The 22,299-nt window shown below is 60.1% G+C and overlaps 1 protein-coding gene across 1 annotated transcript; it reads left to right on the top strand.

Moving 5' to 3' along the window:
* The first annotated feature begins 6,367 nt into the window (after window positions 1-6,367).
* Window positions 6,368-9,650, top strand: LOC100342009 (cone-rod homeobox protein). Its single transcript, XM_051837444.3, has 3 exons — window positions 6,368-6,491; window positions 7,368-7,519; window positions 8,582-9,650. Exons 1-3 carry the CDS (start codon window positions 6,392-6,394, stop codon window positions 9,233-9,235), a joined length of 906 nt encoding a protein of 301 aa, XP_051693404.1. The 5' UTR covers window positions 6,368-6,391; the 3' UTR covers window positions 9,236-9,650.
* Window positions 9,651-22,299: the final 12,649 nt, after the last annotated feature.

Here is a 22,299-nt window from a genome sequence, read left to right as displayed (position 1 = left end):
CCCTCCTAGCCAATGTCACCTCCCGGTGCCCAGTGGGTGCCCCAGCTCGGCGGCAGGGATTACCCCCCCGGGATCCAGGCCACAGCGTGTGACATCACTCCCGGCTCCGGGGCTTAAAATCACCCGGCGGGTGGGGACCTGTTTCCTTCTGCCTCTGCAGCCTGGGTGACTCCTGTGCCGTGTGCGGGACCTGGGCCACCAGGGCAGCCAGGTCGGTCCCTGCCTTCGGAAGGTGAGCGAGTGCAGGAGAGGCAGAGGGCACTGCGGCGGGGGCCGGGGTTGGGGCCGGGGCCGAGTTCCCCTTGTTCCCGGCTGGCTGGGTCTGTGGGGTGGCGGACTGGGCAGGTACACAGCAGAGGGCGGGGACTGGCCCTGGGCACACGCAGGGGCCCTGGATGGAGGGTGCAGGGGTGAGGGCTTCTGGCCGTCCTTCCCAGACAGCCCCTCTGCACCCCTGCGGGGTGTTCCTGAGAAGTCTCACTGCTGCCTGGAACTTTCTTCTCTGGGCATCTGCCTCTCCCACTCTCTCTCTCTCTCTGACCCCTGATTTCTTCCCAGTGCCTGCTGTGTGGTGGGGGATTTGCCAGGGTGTGAATGGATGGACAGGGAAAGACAGAAAGGAAGCGACGCGTGCACGCGGGGCCGGGCTCTCGGGCTCTGCTAAGTGGGGACCCTGGGGGGACTGCCCGAGGGGCCGGGATGCTTTGGGAGCCATGAGGCTGGTGACCTCATTACTTGGGGACCTTGCCACGCCTAACGGCTCCGGCCGTGCCACATCCCCTCCGAGGTTCCAGCTCCTGGTCTCTCCTGCTCCCTGGGGACCCAGGACAGAGGAGCCCTCGGGGGCTGCAGAGATCGTATGGGGGGGCACACAGCCGAGCTGGGGCCCCTTGCCAAGGGTGGGCATGGAGCCCTTTGGGTGTGGCCTCCCTGGGCTCCGGTCTCCTCCTTTGCAAGGTGGGGCTGGTGACGGAGGAGCTGAGGGAGGCTGGGGTCACAGGCCAGGGGAGGGGCGGGGTGGCCTCATCCTGCTTCCTGGGACCCCAGGTAGGTTTGGGGGACAACGATGGGTCCTGAGAGACTTGGGTTCTCTCTCTGCTTCTGCCACTTACCACCCATGTGGCCTTGGGACCCCTGGGCTCTGGGGGACTGGGGGAGAGCAAGGTGGGTATAGGCTCAGGGGGCGCTGGCCCAGCTGCTGGCCTGTGTGTGTCATGGGACCAGCCTCAATTTGCCCCTCTGTATACTGGGGCTGATGCCAGGAGCAGCCTCGTAGGCAGTTCCTCCCCCAGGTTCTTGTCCCCCGATGTCTTGTTCCCAAGGCCGTGCTGCAGGGACTGAATAGCTGGGAACGCTGGGACGTCCTTATTGTTATCCAATGCCTGGACTAGGGTGGGCATCCTCCTCCCCAGCAGGCTCAGAGACCCCTCCATGCAGAATGGGGTCACTGCAGGCCTGCCCAGGAGGTGGGGGTGAGCGCTCAGGTGGACGCGGGGCCCCTGGCCGGTGCTGCCGTCCCTCCCACCAGCCCTGGGGCCTTGAAATGCAGCGGGGCAGGGGGCGCTGTCAGGACCATGGTCAGTTCCCAGACACAGCCGGAATCAGCCGCTTGAGATCCTGGCTGACAATTCCTGGGGTGCTCGTGTTGCCGCCCACTCCTCTCAGGAGGTTCCAGGGAGGCCCTTCCGAGTTCATTTCTTGCTTGTCATTTGTTGTCACATCCCGTCTTCGTGGCTTCATCCACGCCTAGCGAACAGATCAACCCTGGGTTCCCACATGCTGCTGCTTGGCCCTGGGCACGCGCCTTCCTCCCCTGGGATCCTGCCTGTAGGATGGGCTTGTCCTCATGGGAAGTCCAGGCTTTTGGGGACACCAGCAGGGTCCTCCTGCCCCACTGCGGGGTCCTCCCGAGTCTCCCTCTTCCCATGCTCTCTTGGGGTTCATAGCAAACACTTCTCCTCTGCAAAGTGGGAGACAGCAGAGGGGAGGCGGATGGAGGGGCTGAGAAGGCAGGGGTGGAATCCGGGGTCCCCAGAGGGCCTCGCTGGGCCTGAGCACAACTTTTGGAGTGCGATGGGGTCCCTGCCTCCCAGGGCTGTGTGACAAGGTACTTCCTGCTTGGAGGTCAGGGGGAGGCTGGAATGCCAGTTTCCTGGGGCTGTTTGAATTGCTACGAAAGGTAACAAAGTGTTGCAAGCTTGCAAGGCGGTGGGCAGCAGGCATAGATCTCCCACTTGGCTGCTTGAGCCTCCTCCTAAGGCGGCAGCCAGCTCCGCTTTCCCTGGGGGCTGCCCTCTGCCAGGTCCCCAGCATTCTTGGTTAGGTACTGCAGCCCCTGCCGACCCACAGGGGTCCCCGCAGGGTGTGGCCATCAGGGTGGACTGCTCTCTGCTGCTGGTTTGTTTCTATGCGTTTCTACCCCAGGACGCCCCCGCAGCTCCTCCTAGATCTTTCCTCTCTGCCCTGTGATTGGTTCTGGTCACACTGGACCAAGTGATTCCAGCTTCCGGGCCGTTGCACCTGCTGTCCCTACTGCTGGGATCCTCTCCGTCCAGGACTGACCCAGTTGGGGGTTTCATCTTTGTCCCCCAACACTGGGACCGTCGCATCACCCCATTTTATTTTCTCCCCAGTTCATGAAACTCTGAGAGCATCCAGTTTGTTTTTTTTTTTTTTTTTTGACAGGCAGAGTGGACAGTGAGAGAGAGAGAAAGAGAGAAAGGTCTTCCTTTTGCCGTTGGTTCACCCTCCAATGGCCGCCGCAGCCGGCGTGCTGCAGCCGGCGCACCGCGCTGATCCGATGGCAGGAGCCAGGAGCCAGGTGCTTATCCTGGTCTCCCATGCAGGTGCAGGGCCCAAGCACTTGGGCCATCCTCCACTGCACTCCCGGGCTACAGCAGAGAGCTGGCCTGGAAGAGGGGCAACCGGGACAGAATCCAGCGCCCTGACCGGAACTAGAACCTGGTGTGCTGGCGCCGCAAGGCAGAGGATTAGCCTAGTGAGCCGTGGCGCCGGCCAGTTTGCTGTTTTAAAAATTTATTTATGGGGCCAGTGTTGTGCTACAGTGGGTTAAGCTGCCATCTACAATGCTGGCATCCCATACGGGCACCGGTTTGTGTCCTGGCTGCTCCACTTCCCTCCGATCCAGCTCCCTGCTAATGCACCTGGGAAAGCAGCAGAGGACGGCCCAAGTCCTTGGGCCTCAGTCACCCACGTGGGAGACCCAGATGGAGTTCCAGGCTCCTGGCTTCTGCTTGGCCCAGCTCTGGCTGTTACAGCTATTTGGAGACTAAACCAGTGGACAGAAGATCACTTTTTCTCTGTCTCTCCCTCTCTCTTTTTCTCTGTAACTCTGCCTTTCAAATAAAATACGTAAATCTTTTTAAAATAAATAAATATTTTAAAATTATTTTCACACAGAGAGAGAGAAAGAGAGAGAGAGAAAGAGAGAGAGAGAGAGAACTTCCACCTGCTGGTTCTCTCCCCAAATGTCCACAACAGCCATGGCTGGGCCAGCCAGAAGCCAGGAGCCTGGAGCTCCATCCGGGTCTCCCATGTGGGTGCCAGGGGCCCGAGCACTTGAGCCATCGCCTGCTTCCTCCCAGGGTATGCGTTGGCAGGAAGCTGGATCGGAAGCAGAAGGGCCAGGACTTACACTCTGACATGGAATGTGGGCGTTCCAGTATTTTTTTTAATTTTGAAAATAGGCATATTGTCTTTCTGTGTGGATTTTTTTTTATGATTTTATTTATTTACTTGAGAGGTAGAGTTTGACAATGAGAGGGAGAGACAAAGATCTTCCATCCTCTGGCTCACTCCCTAAATGGCCACAATGGCCGGAGCTAGGACAATACAAAGCCAAGAACCAAGAGCTTCTTCTGGTCTCCCACATGCGTGCAGGGGCCCAAGGACTTGGGCCACCTTCCGCTGTTTTCCCAGGCGCGTTAGCAGGGGGCTGGGTGGGACATGGTGCTGCCAAGACTCGAACCGACGCCCGTATGGGAGGCTGCGCCACAGTGCTGGCCCCTTTCCATGAACTTCTTGCATGTCCTTCGTATGTTTGCATTTCAAAAATTTGGGCACCAAAGTGAAGTTATCCCACGAGCTAAGGGAAGTTCTATTCGTCCCGAGGGGCAGGAGACACAGGACTGTGCGCCGAACTCAGGGATGGCCCCCTCCCGGGAGGCTGGGAGGAGCAGTGGGGGCTCCCGCCGGGCAGAGAAGCTGTCGCCGCGGCCCACGGGGAGCCCTGCACACCTCCAGCTTCCTTTGCTTGGCACAGACTTCGCGGTTTCTGCTTTGGGAGAGGCAGCTACAGAGACCCACACCGTGAGGGCGGGGTCTGCAGGTGGCCCCCCTACCCCGGGCCACCTCACTGCCTCCCGCCCTAGAGGGAGCTTGCACCTCACTAAATGGCACCTGCTGCCACGCATGTGCACACACACACGCACATATATGTACACACATACAGGAATAAAGTCGTGCTGTGTTCTAAAGCTCGACACGACAAGCGGGGGGGCCTTTGGGCTGGTGGTTAAGATGCGCGCATCCCCTATCCAAGTGCCTGGATTCCGTTCCTGACCCCAGGTTCCCGCCCGTGCGGACCCTGGGGGGCAGCAGTGATGGATCCAATAATTGGGTCCCTGCTGCCCACCTGGGAGACCTGGACCGTGCGCCTGGCTCCTGGCTTTTGCCAAACCCACTGTGGGCAGTGAACCAGATGTCTCTCTGCTCCTCAAATAAATACAAAATTTAAAAGATGAATACAATGGTAATGTACATGCATTATACACTATATAATAAATCTCATGCTCATAAAGGTTATAGCAGTACTTTTTAGTGAGTACGATATTATAAATATATATGTAGCATTTGGTCATATATGCTATGTAACATACACAGACCAACACACCTATGGCAAAGTGTAATTAAAAATATTTAAAAACCTGATTTTCAGACGCAAATATGATAAACCCAGGTGGAAGATCTATTGAGGGGTCGGCACTGTGGTGCAGTGGGTTTCGCTGCCACCTGCAGTGCCGGCATCCCGTATCCCAGCGCCCGTTAGAGGCTCGGCTGCTCTGCTCAGCTTCTTGATACATTTCTTTTTATTGCATAGCTATAGCGCATTTTTTTAAATTTTTTTATTTTTTGACAGGCAGAGTGGACAGTGAGAGAGAGAGAGAGAGAGAGAGAGAGAGAGAAAGGTTTTCCTTTGCCGTTGGTTCACCCTCCAATGGCCGCCGCGGCCAGCGCACTGCCGCTGGCGCACCGCGCTGATCCGATGGCAGGAGCCAGGAGCCAGGTGCTTTTCCTGGTCTCCCATGGGGTGCAGGCCCAAGCACCTGGGCCATCCTCCACTGCACTCCCTGGCCACAGCAGAGAGCTGGCCTGGAAGAGGGGCAAATGGGACAGAATCCGGCGCCCCAACCGGGACTAGAACCTGGTGTGCCGGCGCCGCTAGGTGGAGGATTAGCCTAGTGAGCCGCGGCGCCGGCCTATAGTGCCTTTTTTTTTTTTTTTTAAAGATTTATTTATTTATTTGAAAGTCAGCATTACACAGAGAGGAGGAGGAGGAGGAGGAGGGGAAGAAGAAGAAGAAGAAGAAAGAGAGAGAGAGAGAGAGAGAGAGGTCTTCTGTCCGCTGGTTCACTCCCCAGTTGGCTTCAATGGCTGGAGCTGTGCCAATCCGAAGCCAGGAGTCAGGAGTTTCTTCCGGGTCTCCCTGGGGGTGCAGGGGCCTAAGGACCTGGGCCATCCTCCACTGCACTCCCAGGCCACAGCAGAGAGCTGGATCAGAAATGGAGCAGCTGGGACTCGAACTGGCGCCCATATGGGATGCTGGCACTGCAGGCGGTGGCATTACCCATTACACCATAGAGCCGGTCCCTGCTCAGCTTCTGAGCCAGCTCCCTGCTAATGTGCCTGGGACTCTACACGGGAAGCTGAAGCGAGGAGCCTGGAATGGCACCCAGGTCTCCCATGTGAATGGCAGGGACCCCAGGACTTGAGCCCTCGCCTGCTGCCTGAAGGGAGCTGCAGTGAGGAGCCAGGGCCGGGTGTGGTCACAGGCACCTCGACACGGGACGGGCATCCTCACTGCTGGGCTGAACGGTCCCGACCCTGTCCCCGTCTCCACCATCAGATGTTTGGATGGAGCTGCTGCCGAAGCCGGTGTGGCCTCAGTCCACTCCCCAGAGTCCCAGGGAAGCCCTGGCAGCCTTAAGCTTGAACGTGCAGAGAGGTCAGAGATGGCCCGAAGCTAAGAGACAGAGGCAGGATTTGAACTTGAGCCTGAGTGTCGCCGGGTGGAGAGTGACTGGCGAGTGTGTGTCTCACCCCCCCTTTCTTTTGCAGGCCCCCTGCCCCGGGCCCCAGGGCCCTGGAGATCATGATGGCGTATATGAACCCGGGGCCCCACTACTCCGTGAACGCCTTGGCCCTGAGCGGCCCCAGCGTGGATCTGATGCACCAGGCTGTGCCCTACCCGAGTGAGTGCCGAGCCGCCCCCACTCCTGGGGGCCTCTGGGGTCCCTTGCCTTCCGGAAGATGACGCTTAGAAGAGGGGGTGACACTGGGGCTGCATGGCAGCTCGGTGTACTTATCTGCAGGTGCAAAAACACCGCGAAGTGTCCCTTAGAGGGGCGGGGAGAGAGTGCTGGACGTGGCCAGAGAAATGAGGAAGGTGACTCCCTGGGAAGCAAGTCAAGGGTGCCTTCCTTCCAAAGCTTGCTTCCTTTGTACAGATTCCTTTATTTGAAAGGCAGAGTGACAGAGAGAGATGGAGGGAGGGAGCGAGCGAGCTTTTCTGTCTGCTGGTTCACTCCCCAATGGCTACAACAGCTGAGAGCCGAGAGCCAGGAGCTCCATCTGGGTCTCCCATGTGGATGGCAGAGGCTCACGGACTTGGGTCATCTGTTGCTCCCCCAAGTGCACAAGCAGGGAGCTGGATTGGAAGTGGAGCAGCAGGGACTCGAACCTCGGGCTCCTAAACGGGATGCCTGGTTCCGCCCCCCCCCCCAAGCCATATCACCAGCCCCCAGGCCCCATTTCTAAGAGAAGGGAGCAGTCAGTTATTCGTGGCTTTGTTTCTGAGCGTGAACTAGACCCACACGGGCGGGGTCACGCTCCACCTGTGTGCATCTTAGGCATTTTAGAAGGTGAAGGAGCGGACTCAGGCACCTGCTCCCCAGCTGGAGCCAGATCCCTGGGCGGGGGGGGGGGCACGGAGACCCTCCGCCCCGTGTCCCAGAGCGACAGAGGGAGGTGTGGAAGGGCAGGGGCCAGGCGCCCGGGGTACTCGTGGTCCCTCCCGCCGCAGGGGCTCCCCCCAGCAGGCCTGAGTCACCCGAAGCCCTCCCCGCCAGGCGCCCCCCGGAAGCAGCGGCGGGAGCGGACCACGTTCACGCGGAGCCAGCTGGAGGAGTTGGAGGCCCTGTTTGCCAAGACCCAGTACCCGGACGTGTACGCCCGCGAGGAGGTGGCGCTGAAGATCAACCTGCCAGAGTCCAGGGTGCAGGTGGGAGGCTGTGCACCCCGGGCCCCTCCCGTCCCTCCCTGCGGCCAGGCCTGGAGGGTGGCCCCCGCATGTCGCCCCCCTCCTGCTCCCACTCGGACCCGTCTCAGCCCACTGCAGCCACAGCGGCTCTGTGTGCAGCGCGTTCCCGCCTCGGGACCTTTGCGCGCTCTGCGTCCTTGAGCGGGAATGCTTATTCCGGCCCTGCCACTTGGTCTGGGTCTTTGCTTATCAATCAATCGGGCTGCCTCATCCCCTGAGGAGGCCCAACTGACCGCAGCGTTTGCAACCGCAGCGCCCTCCCACCCCACTGTGTAGAGCCCCTTTGTCGCATGCGCCAGATTCTGAAATTCTCAGATTTACTCACAGAGCTCCCCTGGGGGATCCCTGCGGCAGCAGGGCGTGGTTAATGCAGGTTTAGGAACAGGTTGCATGGGTGGGTGGAAGAACGCATGGTGCTCGCATGGTCGTGTGCACGTGTGTGTGTGTGTGTGTGTATGAATGGCGGGGAAGACAGATCAGTGTATGTGTGTACTCACGGATAGCTGAGTGTGTGTTTGTAGGACTGGATGGGTTCTTACCCCGGTGCGTGATGCGTGTGTAAGTGTGTGACCGTATGTCTGTGCACACACGATTGGATGGAGGGATGGGTGTGTTTGCGTGTGTAAGTGTATCACTGGAAGCCCTGTCAGACGTGTGTGCGATGGATGAATGGATGCACGCGTGCGTACTTGGGTGACGGTCGGCAGTGCGTGTGAACGGACGGGTGCATGTACATGATGTGTGCACGCCCCACGCACATACAATGCACGCCCCACTGTGCACAGGTAACAACTGCATGTGTGCATGGCCCGTGCCTATGTTGTCTCCGTGTGGCTGCCTGTGCACGTGTGTGATCAGGGGTGGGCACACACGTGCGTAGGGGACATGCATGTGTGCGCATGCATGTATGACAGGGTGGGCAGACACATGCTCCGAGCTTGGGGGCGCAGCGGGGAGACTCATCGCGGGCCTCGCCGCTGCTCCCCGGGACCTCTTCCCCACCCAATCCCGCTCCTCCCTCAGGTGTGGTTCAAGAACCGCAGGGCCAAGTGCAGGCAGCAGCGGCAGCAGCAGAAGCAGCAGCAGCAGCCGCCGCCGCCGGGGGCGCAGGCCAAGGCTCGCCCGGCCAAGAGGAAGGCGGGCGCGTCCCCGCGGCCCTCAGCCGACGTCTGCGCAGACCCGCTGGGGCTCTCCGAGGCCTACAGCCCGCCTCTGCCCGGCCCCTCGGCCTCCCCCACCGCGGCAGTGGCCACCGTGTCCATCTGGAGCCCGGCCTCGGAGTCCCCTCTGTCCGAAGCGCAGCGGGCGGGGCTGGTGGCCTCGGCGCCGTCTCTGACCCCGGCCCCCTACGCCATGACCTACGCGCCCGCCTCCGCGTTCTGCTCCTCCCCCTCCGCCTACGGGTCTCCCAGCTCCTACTTTAGCGGCCTAGATCCCTACCTCTCCCCCATGGTGCCCCAGCTGGGGGGCCCGGCCCTCAGCCCCCTCTCAGGGCCCTCCGTGGGGCCCGCCCTGGCCCAGTCCCCCACCTCCCTGTCGGGCCAGAGCTACGGCGCCTACAGCCCAGTGGACAGCTTGGAATTCAAGGACCCCGCGGGCACCTGGAAGTTCACCTACAACCCCATGGACCCGCTGGACTACAAGGACCAGAGTGCCTGGAAGTTCCAGATCTTGTAGGAGACGCCGCCGAGTGCAGAGGCTGGGGCTGCCTCCCCGACCCGCGTCCAGCAAGCGCTAGGTCCGGTCCACGCCAGGTGCAGCTTAGCTGCTCCCAGCCCCACCGGGTCCTCCGCAGGGAGCGGCTCCTGCTGCCTGCCCCTGGCTCAGCGGGTGTGGGACCCCCAGCCCCCGGTTGGGGAAGCTGCAGCCGCGCGGACTCGCAGCCGGCCTTGCGGGGGGGGGGGGGCTCCGTTCGTCTCCTCTCCACTTGGGCTCTTCTCTAGCGCACGTTAGGGGTCCTCGTAGAAATCCCCAGGATGGACTTGGAAGGCCCGCCGCAGCAGCCCGCTAAAACGCCCCCTGAACGCCCCCTGGGAATTCGACAGACTTCGAGGATGGCAGCTCTGTGTCAAACCCCAGGGCATTCCAGAGCGCTCCTGGGAAGATGGCATTCGAAGAGAACGTTTATTTTGGTGCAAATGAAAAAAAAAATTGAAATAAAAAAATATTTAATAAGACAAATGATCCATGATCTTTCTGAAGATTCTGCCTATGGACACACACCCATATGTTTTCTTTAAATAAATGTATTTATTTGAAAGAGTGTCAGAGAGAGAGCGAGATCTGCTGGTTCACTCCCCAAATGCCTGCGACCATCTGGGGCTGGGCCAGGCCAAAGCCAGGAGCCAGGAACTCCATCCGGGTCTCTAGCGTGGGTGGTAGGAATCCAAGCACTTGGGCCATCATCCGAAGCCTTCCCAGGCACATTAGCAGGAAGCTGGATCGGTAGCTGAGGAGCCAAGACCTGGACCGGGCTCTCTCTTATGGACGTGGGCATCCCAAGCTGTAGCTCAACCCACTGCACCACACTACCTGCCCGCCTGTTCCTTTTAAAAGACGTCTGTCATCCACTTGCTCACGTATGCACCAGGATGTGCACGTCTGGTGGGAGATGGGGGCAAGTTGCTTGTCCAGCTCTCCTGTGTGTTTTCTGAAGGCAATGTCCCCTACACGTGGGCAGAGCTGGAGGAGCTGCGTGGGAGTGCACTGGCTACCGTTGTGGGCGTGCCAGTGATGGCAATGAACTTGGAGTTGGGAAGAGTCCTGTGCTGGCGGGCGGGTGGGTGCAGGTGGCACCAGCCCCCGCGGGCCAGGAGCAAAGCTCGCCGTGAGGAGGGGTAGGGAGAGGTGCACACCGTGTGGACCCCCGGGGGCGCCCACATCTGCACGGAGCCAGTTCCTGTCTCACAGTCCTGGGTTGTGAGCCCCATGAGCAGCTGAGACACGGAGGACGGCTAGGGGGCCACACACGCTGGGCGTCTGAGGGTGGAGTCCAGAAAACACGGGGTGGGGGGAAGGGGAGGACCGGGACAGGGCGGGGTGACCCTGAGTCTAGGGTCTGTGCAGGAGTGGGGGGCCTCTGCTCTGTGCTGGAGCCCGGTGTTGGGGACAGGAACTTGCATTTGTGGGGGAGGCGAAAGACACAGAGGAAGCTTGGCGTGGACGCCGTGTTCACCGCCACCGTCAGACCTTGAGGGACTCTGGTCCCAGAGGGAGACTGACCTGGGGGGAAAGCCCCTTCACCTGCACCCCGGTGCATCAGCCGCCACTGGAGGTGTCCCACGCACGTCCCAGCCCCTACAGCCCGGAAGGTTGATGAGGCGGCGAGGGGCGGGGCGCGAGGCCAGGGGCTCCCCTCCCCCACATCCTGCTCCTCCAGTCTCAGCACTCAGACACAGCTCCCTGAGACAGGACGCGAGGCTGTGACCAGACTTTGTCTCGGAGCCTGGTGCCTGGTAAGAAGCAGCTCGGGGAACATTTATTTACTGACTTTTGTGCTAAAATGCACACAATTGTACAAATTGAAAGTATCCAATTTTTCCCCCTCTTTTAAAGTGTACCATCATGCACACCCACAGGAGCGTGTGGGCCCATTTATAGGAATCTTCAAAACAGGCAAAGCTGCAGGGAAGATGCATGGCTGCTGGGCAGGGCCAACTTCCTGGGCTCAGGGTTTTCTGCACACATCGAAAGCGGGTGTTCCAACAACGGCTTGTCCACTCATATTCAGAGCAGAACCCAGAGACAGAAGCACCCCAAGTGTCTCTCCAGAGACGGATGGGTCGACAAGTCGTGGTCTGGCCAGCCACGGGAATATTACTCAGCCCTGAAAAGGAATCAAGAAGCAAGTATGGCCTGGCACAGACGGCCCAGGGAGCACCTTGCTAAACGCATAAAAGGCCCCAAACTCGGCTGGCGCTGTGGTGCAGTGGGTTAACGCCTTGGCCTGAAGCGCTGGCATCCCATGTGGGTGCCAGTTCTAGTCCCGGCGGCTCCTCTTCCGATCCAGCTCTCTGCTATGGCCTGGGAAAGCAGTAGAAGATGGCCCAAGTCCTTGGGCCCCTGAACCCACGTGGGAGACTCGGAAGAAGCTCCTGGCTCCTGGCTTCGGATCAGCGCAGCTCCGGCTGTTGTGGCCAACTGGGGAGTGAACCAGCTGATGGAAGACCTCTCTCTGCCTCTCCTTTCTCTGTGTAACTCTGACTTTCAAATAAATAAATAAATCTTAAAAAAAAAAAAAAAAGCCTAAAAGGCCCCAAGTTGGAAGCCTTCCAAGGGCCTCTCCACTGCGAACACCTTGTGCCGGCCTGGGCGGGGGATCCCGTGTGACTCCACGTGTACGAGACTCCAGGAAGGACACCGGGGTCGGGCAGCGTGGGATTTGTGCCAGTGGACACCAGGGCGCCCTTTTCTGGGTGTGTGTGGGGTGTCAGACACGTTCTCTCCTCGCCTGGGGCGCTGGTTCAGGACCGCTCACTTGCAGCAGGTGGGGTCACGGACTGTGAATTACTCAAGAAACCACGGAGCAGGCTGCTGTCTGCCCAGTGCTGGTGCTGGCTGGTCCCCTGCGTCTCTGTCGATTCTCCGTCAGCCCCTCAGGTCCCAGGTGAGGTCACCGAGGCAGAGGCGACCCCCGGGCCCCTGTGGGGAAGGATGGGGCAGAGCCCCCCCCCCCCCCCCCCCCGCCAACTTTGTCCGGTCGGCTCCTCCTCTGGCCCTGCCTCCTACTCCCTACCTCTCGTCTTGTTTCTTCCTTTGGGATCTTTCCTTCTCCGCGCCCCTTCCCCCGCCCCCTGCGCCTCTGTCCCCCCACCTCTGCGCCCCGCTCTCGCCCTCCACCCTGTCTGTTTCCCGTGTCCCCGACCAGGACTAATTTAGCAAATGCCTCAATCCTCTTAAGGACACCAGTCCAACCTCAGCAGAAGGGCTGGGGATTAGAGAGGATTAAGCCAGCCCCGCGGGGGAGGGGCCGCGTGGAGACCCCTCCCCCGCCCTGCTCTGCAGGAAATCATTCCTGGCTGAGACCTGCTAGCATCAGCCCCCGCCCCTCCCCAGCCCCAGTTACAGGTGCGTTTTCTCTGTCGCTCGCTCACAGGGTCTCCACAGTGCCCTTCCTCCTGCCCTGTGGACCAGGAGGGGTTTACGTGCCTGGGGTCCAGTCCCAGCCTGCCCCTGGGCTTTCCCGGCTTACAGAGGAGGCGCCAGGCCAGCTGTGTCCGGGGCCTCCAGAGGGGATAGGTTTTCACCTCCCATGGAGCATGGAGGAGATGGAGAGGCAGAACCAGGGAGGGAAATGTTTTGCAGAGAAGCAGGCATGGAAGCCAGCGTGGAGGAGGCGGCCAGGGAGGGGGAGAGAGGGCCAGGCTGGAGCTGGGAGGGGCCGCAGGCGCCGCCCCACACATCCCCCTTAACAGATCAACGCGGGTTTCCATGGCAGCCCAGGACTGTCCTGCAGGAGGGACCTTGGGGTGGGGACAGGAGTGAGTCACCGAGCCCTCGGCTGGAGCCGGGGTCTGCACGTGGCTCGGTTCCTCCGGCTGCGGCAGGACTTTCTCCCCAGGCCGCCTCAGAGCTTCTGGGAAGCGGGGAGCTCCGGGCAGCTCCGGGCCCCACAAACACCTTCCTGCGACCCGGGATCCTCCGCCGACCCTCCATGTCCCTGCCCCAGCCCCCTTTGCTCGTTGTGCTGTGGCCACTGTGGCTTCCCCTTCTTTGTCTCCTGTGGCTGCCGCCCATGCTGTTCCCTCGACCTAAATGCTCCTCCATGCCTGGCTGAATCCTCAACATTTTAATTATTTTTATTTATTTTTTCCTTTTTTTTTTTTTTTGACAGGCAGAGTTAGACAGTGAGAGAGAGACAGAGAGAGAGAGAAAGGTCTTCCTTTTTCCGTTGGTTCACCCCCAAGTGGCTGCTATGGCTGGTGCATTGCGGTCAGCGTGCTACACCGATCAGAAGCCAGGACCCAGGTGCTTCTCCTGGTCTCCCATGGGGTGCAGGGCCCAAGCACTTGGGCCATCCTCCACTGCACTCCCGGGCCACAGCAGAGAGCTGGCCTGGAAGAGGGACAACAGGGACAGAATCCGGCGCCCCGACTGGGACTAGAACCCGGGGTGCCGGCACCGCAGCTCACTAGGCTAATCCTCCACCTGCGGCCAATGTTTTTATTTTTAAAGATTTATGTATTTATTTTTAAAGGCAGAGTTACACACACACACACACACACACACACTGAGGGGGGGTCTTTCATCTTCCATCCACTGGTTCACTCCCCAAAAGGCCGCAATGGTCAGGGCTGGACCAGGCTGAAGCCGGGAGCCTGGAGCTCTGTCTGAGTCTCCCACATGGGTGCAGGGGCCCAAGCACTTGGGCCATCTTCTGCTGCTTTCCCAGGAGCATTTGGATTGGAAGTGGAGCAGCTGGGACTTGAACCAGCGCCTACATGGGATGCCGGGGAAGCTGGCCGCAGCTTAACTCGCTGGGCCACAGTGCCGGCCCTGCCCTTCCTCAGCAAGGCCTCTCTGTACCTCCTCCAGCCCAGGCTCGAGCCCCAGTTGCTAGTCCGATTCTCTCACTTAGCCATGGGTATAACGGAGGTGAGCGGTGACAATGTATCCAGTGCTTGTCACAGGCCACGTATGTTTCCTAGTGTTAGTGTGTTCATGCGTGTGCATGCTTGGTGCAGCAGGATAAGCCGTGCCTGCGAGGCCCACATCCCGTCTCGGAGTGCCTGGTTCAAGTTCGCCTCTGCTTCCCACCCAACTTCCCGTTAATGCGCTTGGGAAGGCAGCAGGTGATGGCTCGAGCAGTGGGACCCCTGCCAACCATGGGGAAGACCCGGATGGAGTTCTGGGCGCCTGGCTTTGGCCCGGCCCAGCCCTGGCTGTTGCAGGCGTCTGGGGAGTGACTCAGTGGACAGAAGCTCTCCCTATGGGGCTGGTGCTGTGGAGTAGTGGGTTAAGCCACCACCTGAGATGCCTCTCGGAGTGCAGGTTTGAGTCCCAGTTGCTCCGCTTCTGACCCAGCTCCCTATGAATGACCTGGGAAAGCAGCAGTGGAGGATGGCCTGAGTCCTTGGGCCCCTGCCACCCACGTGGGAGACTGGATGAAGTTCTTGGCTCCTAACTTCTGCCTGGCCCAGTCCCAGCTGTTGTGGCCATTTGGGGAGAGAACCAGCAGATGGCCAATTACTCTTGCTCTTTTCAAATAAATGAATAAATCTTTTTAAAAATTAGTTATTTACTTGAAAGGCAGAGTTATGGAGGCAGAGAGAGAGAGAGAGATAGGTCTTCCATCCCTGGTTCACTCCCCATATGGTTGTAATGGCCAGAGCTGGGCTGATCCAAAAGCCAGGAGCCAGGAACTTTCTCCAGGTCTCCCATGCAGGTGTAGAGGTCCAAGGACTTGGGCCATCCTCCATTGCTTTCCCAGGCCATATCAGAGAGCTGGATCGGAAGTGGAGTAGCCAGGACTTGAACTGGTGCCCCTATGGGATGTCAGTACTGTAGGCAGCAGCTTCACCTATATCAGCGCTGGCCCCAATAAATAAAAAGAAAAAACCTCTTGTTCATAGTCTGTTAAATTGTGCAGTGCCTAAAAAAGTGTACATACCTTAGTTAAAAACTATTTTGGGGTTGGTACTCTGATACAGCCGGTTAAGCTGCTGCCTGGGACACGCCCCATATCAGAGCACAGCTTGGAGCCCCGGCTGTTCTATCTCTGCTTCAGCTACGTGTTAACACGCCTGGGAAGGCAGTGGAAGATGGCTCAAGTGCTTGGGAGACCAAGCCAAAGTCAGGAGCCAGGAACTCCATCCGGGTCTCCCACGTGGGTGGCAGAGGCTCTCCCAGGCCATTAGCAGGGGGCCGGATCAGCAGCGGAGCAGCCGGTGCTCCTGCCGGGATGCAGGCCTTGCAGGCGGTGGCTGGTTCCCACGACGCCAGCCCCCACGGGATCAGAGTGTTCCAAGCCCCTCCTGGTGCTGATTTTTGAATCAGGAATGTTCTTCACGGGGAATCCTTTCAGTCAGCCTTGCCAAGGTCCATCACAGGAGCTGCTACACCAGTGGCGGTGAGAGTCGATGCGGAGCGGACGCTGGGCTGCACCAGACCGGGCAAGTCTCGCTGGGCCCTATGTCAGGGCTCCTGGCGAGCAGTGAAACGCGGAAGGACTCTCGCTTTTCGAGCAGTACTTAGCAGCCGGCTTGAAGCAGTCAGCAAACCACGTGGGCAAGAGCTCCCGGGCTCTGCTCTGTTCATGGAGCACAGGCAGAGGGGATTGAGTGTTAACTCGTAAGGGCCCAGGCATCGTCAGATGGTGAGCGAGCTTGGCTTCTGCTTCCCGGCACCTGCAGGAGCCCCTGACGTGTGTGCGGGTCGGCCTGGCCATCGCCAGCTTCTCCCCAGCCGTGACAGCCCAGCTGGCACCATCGCCCTCCAGGGGGCGCTGTTCCGTCCACCTGCTGTGGGCGGAGCATCTTCACCAGCGCATCAGAGACGGCGGCTCCTGGCTGCAGCTGTGACCATGGCACTCTCGGCTGCACTGGGCATTTTTGTTTTTTAAGATTTACTTATTTATTTGAGAGGCAGAGAGAGAGAGAGAGAGAGAGAGAGAGAGAGAGAGAGAGAGAAAGGGTCTTCCATTCACTGGTTTACTCCCTAAATGGCCTCAACTGCTGGAGCTGGGCTAATCTGAAGCCAGAAGCGTCTTCTGGGTCTCCCACGTGGGTGCAGGGGCCCAAGCACTTGGATCATCTTCCACTGCTTTCCCAGGCCATAGCAGGGAGCTGGATCGTAAGTGGAGCAGCCTGGACTCGAACTTGGCGCCCACATGGGATGCTGGCACCGCAGGGGGAGGCTCAGCTCCCTACGCCACAGCGCTGGCCCCACGCACCATGCACTTCTGTGAGTGTGGACGACTTCTTAAGCCTCATCTGCAGCTTCTGCTGGCCTCAAACGCTTCTCCTGCAGCGTCCTCCGCTCTCTCAACCCTCACAGAACAGAAGAGAGTTAGGGCCTTGCTCTGGGTCAGGCTTTGACTTGGGGACCTCCTGGCTGACCAGATCTTCTCTATTTGAGAAGCAGAGAGACAGAAGCAGCTTCCACCTGCTGATTCACTTCCCGAGTGCCTGTGACCGCGAGTTGGCTGGGCCATTCCAAACACTAGGATGTGGAGCTCCGCCCAGGTCTCCCACGTGGGTGCGTGGCAGGGACTTGAGCACCTGCTGCCCCCTAGGGTGTGCATGAGCAAGAAGCCGGAATTGGAAGCAGAGCCTGGATGTGGACACGGCGTGCGTACTGCAATGCCTTCCCCGGGGAGTGTCTTCTTTTTTCTTGCCCTCTCCAACAAGCAAAACGTTCCACTGACATTTCTTTAAAAATTACAGAGAGGGGGACCAGCTGGTTGAATCTCACAGGCCAAGGAAGTTGCTAGATTCTCCCTTGTTAACAGCAGGGCCAGCTTGATGGCCGCGGTCTTTGCAGCTGCTCAGGGAGGTGGACCGAAGTGGCCGCTTAAGGCGGCGTGAGAGGGAGCCTTCAACTCAGCCGCCGCCCACTGACAGCCCAGCAGACTTGGGCCGCATGGGCAAATCCAGCCACGAAGGGGTGCTGAGCCTCTTCATGTCTGGGCCCTGGAGGGACCACTTGGAAAGTGGACAGTAGTGGCCAGGGTGGCCTCAGCGGGGAGGCTGTTGGCTTGTGCCCGCAGGGGAGATGGTGGTGGGACGTGGGCTCCCAGCTCCAGGAAGGAATGGGGGTGGCTGGAGGTGCTTTTTCTGTGACGGGGGCTGAGGGTTCCTGGGCTGCAGCCCCGGAAGGGGGGGGCCCAGCCTCTCTCAGCCCACCCCCAGCTGCCCAGCTCCCACTCAGCACAGGGCCCAGCATGCAGGTGGTGCTCAATAATGGAAGGGTGAACGATTCCTCCTGAGTGGGAAGGGTGGGGTTGGGGGTGGGAGGGTGGAGACAGAGAACCCTCCCAAGGCGGGGCCAGGTGGGCAGGAGGGAGGTGGGATTTAAATCCCAGGAGCACAGGAGCAGAGCTGGGGCAGGATGGACGGTCCGGATCCTTGCCTGGGTGAGTCTGGGGCTGGGGTCCGGCAGCTCTGTGACCTGCAGGGTGGGGGCCCTGGGCCCTGCCTGTGTTGGGTTCCTTCAGTCCCTGGTGGGAGGTTTAGGCGAGGAAGCCGGGGAGGGCAGCAGGCCGAGGCGCTAGGCTTGGGAGCCTGTTGCACCTGCCCTTACCTGCCCAGGTGAGCCGTGATCAAGTCCATGCTGAGGGTGTGAGTGCTGAGGCCCAGAGGGGTACAGGGTCTGACCAGGGGCTTGTGGGCCCAAGGCCAGTTTCTCTGGCTGCTCCCATGTTCCCACCTGCGCTGGAGGGGCTGCCCAGGAAGGGGAGGTGGCCTGGGACTGTGTGTGGGGTTCATCTGACCTGCTTCTCCCTCCTGCCCCTAGGACTTCCAGGGCCGCCATCACCCAAGAGACCCCTGAGAACCCCAACGCCCCCGGGGCCCTCAAGACCCCCAATGCCCCTGGGACCACCAATGCTCTCACTGCCCCTGAGACCCCCAAGGTCGCTGGTGTCGCTAGCATCCTCAGTGCCTTTGGTTTCTGGGAGATCCCCAACATCCCCAGAACCCCGAACACCTGTGGGACCCCCGAGACCCCCAATGTCCCCAGGACCCCCAACATCTCCAGTGCCCCAGAGATGCCCAGTACCCCTGGTGCCCTCAGGACCTGCGGTGCCCTCAAGGCCCGCGGCGCCCTCACCAGCCCCAGGGGTCCCAAGACCCAAGGCGCCCTCACCCCCGCCGGGAGTCCCGAGATTCGCGGCGCCCTCACCACTCCCCGGGGCCCTGAGACCCGCGGCGCCCTCACCACCCCCGGGGGTCCCGAGATTCGCGGCGCCCTCACCACCCCCGGGGGTCCCGAGATTCGCGGCGCCCTCACCACCCCCGGGGGCCCCGAGATTCGCGGCGCCCTCCCCACCCCCGGGGGCCCCGAGACCCGCGGCGCCCTCCCCACCCCCGGGGGCCCCGAGACCCGCGGCGCCCTCCCCACCCCCGGGGGCCCCGAGACCCGCGGCGCCCTCCCCACCCCCGGGGGTCCCGAGACCCGCGGCGCCCTCACCACCCCCGGGGGTCCCGAGACCCGCGGCGCCCTCACCACCCCCGGGGGTCCCGAGACCCGCGGCGCCCTCACCACCCCCGGGGGTCCCGAGACCCGCGGCGCCCTCACCACCCCCGGGGGCCCCGAGATTCGCGGCGCCCTCCCCACCCCCGGGGGTCCCGAGACCCGCGGCGCCCTCACCACCCCCGGGGGCCCCGAGACCCAAGGCGCCCTCACCACCCCCGGGGGTCCCGAGACCCAAGGCGCCAAGGCAGAGGCGTAACTTCACGGAGGCGCAGGTGTACCGGCTGGAGCAGTTTTTCTGGGAGGCCCAGTACATCTCCCAGCGGCAGCGCGCGGGCCTGGCGGCGGAGCTCAACCTAGATGAGTACAGAGTGAAGGTGGGCCCTCCCCACCCCTCAGGGACCACCGCCCGCTGTAGCTGTCCCCTGGGCTCCCTTGAATCCGGGGTACCCTCCGAGTGCCAGCTGCACCCCTCCTGCCCCCTGCCTCCTTCCCCAGGAGCCTCTGGGTTCTGGGGGTGGTGGGTGGGGCTTGAGACTCACCTGTCTCACCTGCTCAGAGGCCCCGCCCCTTTCTCATCTCTCTGAGCCCCCCTGCCCCACCCTTCCAGCTGTGGTTCCAGAACCGCCGGGCCAGAATTTCCCGAGAACAGAAGAAGGCAGCGCTGAAGTTCAACGTCACGGTTGCCCCTGCCGACTCCACCAGCCAGGTGGACCCAGAGGCTCCCAGCTCCCAGCTGCCCAGCCCCACACAGCCTTCTTCAGCAAGGCACTGCGTCACACCCAGCTATAGGTACCAAGGGTGCCCCCTGCACCCCGTCCTGATTCAGAGCCCTATGGACCTCAGCTCCAGGCCAGGCCGCAGGCCACCTCGTGATGTCCCACAGCCGCCTTTGCCCCCGGATAGCTCTGGGGACTGCTTGGTCCCCAACAGGACTGCAGAGGATGACCAGGAAGACATGGAGAAATGAGGCCAGGCTGTGGGCCCTGCAGGTGCCTGGCCGCCAGCTGCCCCCTAGCCCCAGACGCCTGAGGCCCGAGAATGTCCCACCTGGCCACTGGGCCCCACGTGTCCGTGTCATTGTGCTTGGGGCTGGCTAGCTGCCTCCTGCTCCCGGCCGTGCTGGGGCCCCTGCAGGGCCGACCCAAAGCTTCTGTCTCGGACCTGGGGCCCCGGGCATCCGCCTCTCATGGGACAGGAGTCTTCCGCCAATTTTATTTTCCCCATTTTTGTAGTTGACTTGATCCTCTTTAAATAGCTGTGATTTAAATATAAAATGTCTTTGACGATTTATAGCTATGTCCTATTTTGTGAGTTTGTCTTTTTTTTTTTTTTTTACTTTTACTGAATGTATTAACCTTTATTTATTTGAAAGGCAGAGTTACAGAGAGGCAGAGGCAGAGAGAGAGAGCTTCCATCCACTGGTTCACCCCCTAAATGGACGCAATGGCAGGAGCTGGGCTGATCTGAAGCCAGGAGTCAGGAGCTTCATCCAAGTCTCCCACGCGGGTGCAGGGGCCCAAGGACTTGGGACATCTTCTGCTTTCCCAGGCCAGAGCAGAGAGCTGGATGGGAAGTGGAGCAGCTGGGACTTGAACCAGCACCCATATTGGATGCCAGCACTGCAGGCGGCAGCTCTACCTGCTATGTCACAGCGCTGGCCCATGAATATATTTTTTGATGGGGAAAATCTTAATGTTTGTTTTACTGTACTCCTGTATCTTTATTATTTTAACTTTTTCAAAAACAAGTAAAACTAACAGGTCTTCTATTTGCTGGTTCTCTCCCCAGATGTTGCCACTGCTGGGCCAGGCCGAGGTCAGGGACTAGGAGCCCCATCCAGGTCTCCCACATGGGTGGCAGGGGTTCACGCACCTGCTGCCTTCCCAGACCATTAACAAGGAGCTGGCTGGGAAGTGGAGCAGCCGGGTCTTGAACTGGCGCCCACATGGGATGCTGGTGTTGCAGCCTCGTCAACTCTGCCACAGCCCTGGCGCCTGCCCTCTACCTTTACATGGAGATTGGCACATTGAAACCTTAGTAAACTAAAACAAGCTGAGGTAGTCTAAATGCAAACACCACTTCGCAGCTGAGACTTTGACGCACACTACCCCAAAGGCTGCCGAATGTCGCCTGTTGTAAAGGGTTTGCAGACTGCTACTGTCCGTGCGACGGTCGGGGTCTTCTCCTCCTGCTGCCAATTTCAGTCGAGTGTGAGGAATCCCGCTCAGTCTTAAGGTTCTCAATGTGTCCTGTGTTTTCCCGGCAGAGCGTCACTTTCCACATTTGGGCCCTGAGTATAGATGGCTGTGCGTGGTGTGAGGGAGGGCTCGGGTCTCGCTGTTCCCTCTCGCGAGTGACCTGCTGTCCCACGTTACTGCTGCCCCGTGCCACCTGTGTCACACAGCGGGCTCTGTGCTAAATGGCATGTGTTTCTGCACTATTTTTTTTTTTAAATCAGATTTAGCTTTAAACGTTTTTAGACAGAAAGGCAGAGAGATCTCCCGCACACTGGTTCGCTCCCTGAATGCCTATGACAGCCAGGAGCTCTGTCCAGGTCTCCCGTGGGGGTGGCAGGGACCCCCCTCCCCCCGGTTCCCATTAGCAGGGAGCTGGAATGGAGAGCAGGGCCTGGGCACTCGGATGTGGGCCAGCATCCAAACTGGTGCAGCACAGGTTCCCGGCCCCTGGCTCCACGCTCTGTGTTGGTGGGCTGCGCCGAGCTCCTTTGTGATCTGAAATGCAGACCGCGATGCACTGCCCAGCAGGCCTCCCCGGGATTCGGTAGGCAACGTCCTCTCGGCTGCTGTTGGATCTTTGTCTTGGCGATTTCTGAGTGGCCCCTCAGGTGTCTTCAAGACATCTGTTGGAATTTCCGTCGGAATCACAGAAAATGTGCGGATGCTGGGGCAGCTGCTGGGTGTATCTGTTCAGACATCACCCGGGAGGCCCACAGCCCGGGCCGGTGCGAGAGCTGACGCCAGGCTCTGCCCCCAACTCCCGCCTCCCGCAAGTGAACCCCCAGTGAGGCAGCCGAGATGACTCCAGTGCTCAGGCCTCTGCCGTGCACAGGGGAGACCCAGATGGAGTTCCTGGCTTCCGGCTTTGGCCTGGTCCTGCCATGAGTATTGCAGGTATTTGGGGAATGAAGCAGCAGATGGGAGATGGCTCACTCTCTGCCTTTCAAATAAAACACAATGAATAAAAATGATAAATGTGGGACCGGTGCTGTGGCTCAGAAGGGTAAGGTCGCCACCTGCAGTGCTGGCATCCCCTATGGGTGCTGGCATCCCCTATGGGTGCTGGTTCAAGACCCAGCAGCTCCTCTTCCACTCCAGCTCTCTGTTGTGGCCTGGGAAAGCAGTGGAAGAGGGCCCAAGTCCTTGGGCCCCTGCACCCGTGTGGGAGACCTGGAAGAGGCTCCTGGCTTCAGATTGGCACAGCTCTGGCCGTTGTGGCCATTTGGGGAGTGAACCAGCAGATGGAAGACCTCTCTCTCTCTCTCTCTTGCTGCCTCTGCCTCTCTGTAACTGCCTTTCAAGTAAATAAATAAACTTTAACAGATAAATGCTGAGGCCGGCACTGTGGTGCAGCAGGTTAAACCACTCCCT

Source organism: Oryctolagus cuniculus, chromosome 18 (genome assembly GCF_051225735.1).
Source record: "Oryctolagus cuniculus isolate XC-2025 breed Fujian yellow rabbit chromosome 18, ASM5122573v1, whole genome shotgun sequence".
In the NCBI taxonomy this organism is placed as follows: Eukaryota; Metazoa; Chordata; class Mammalia; order Lagomorpha; family Leporidae; genus Oryctolagus; species Oryctolagus cuniculus.
The sequence above is the reverse complement of the archived record's forward strand: the minus strand, read 5'-3'. Positions and strand labels throughout refer to the sequence as shown.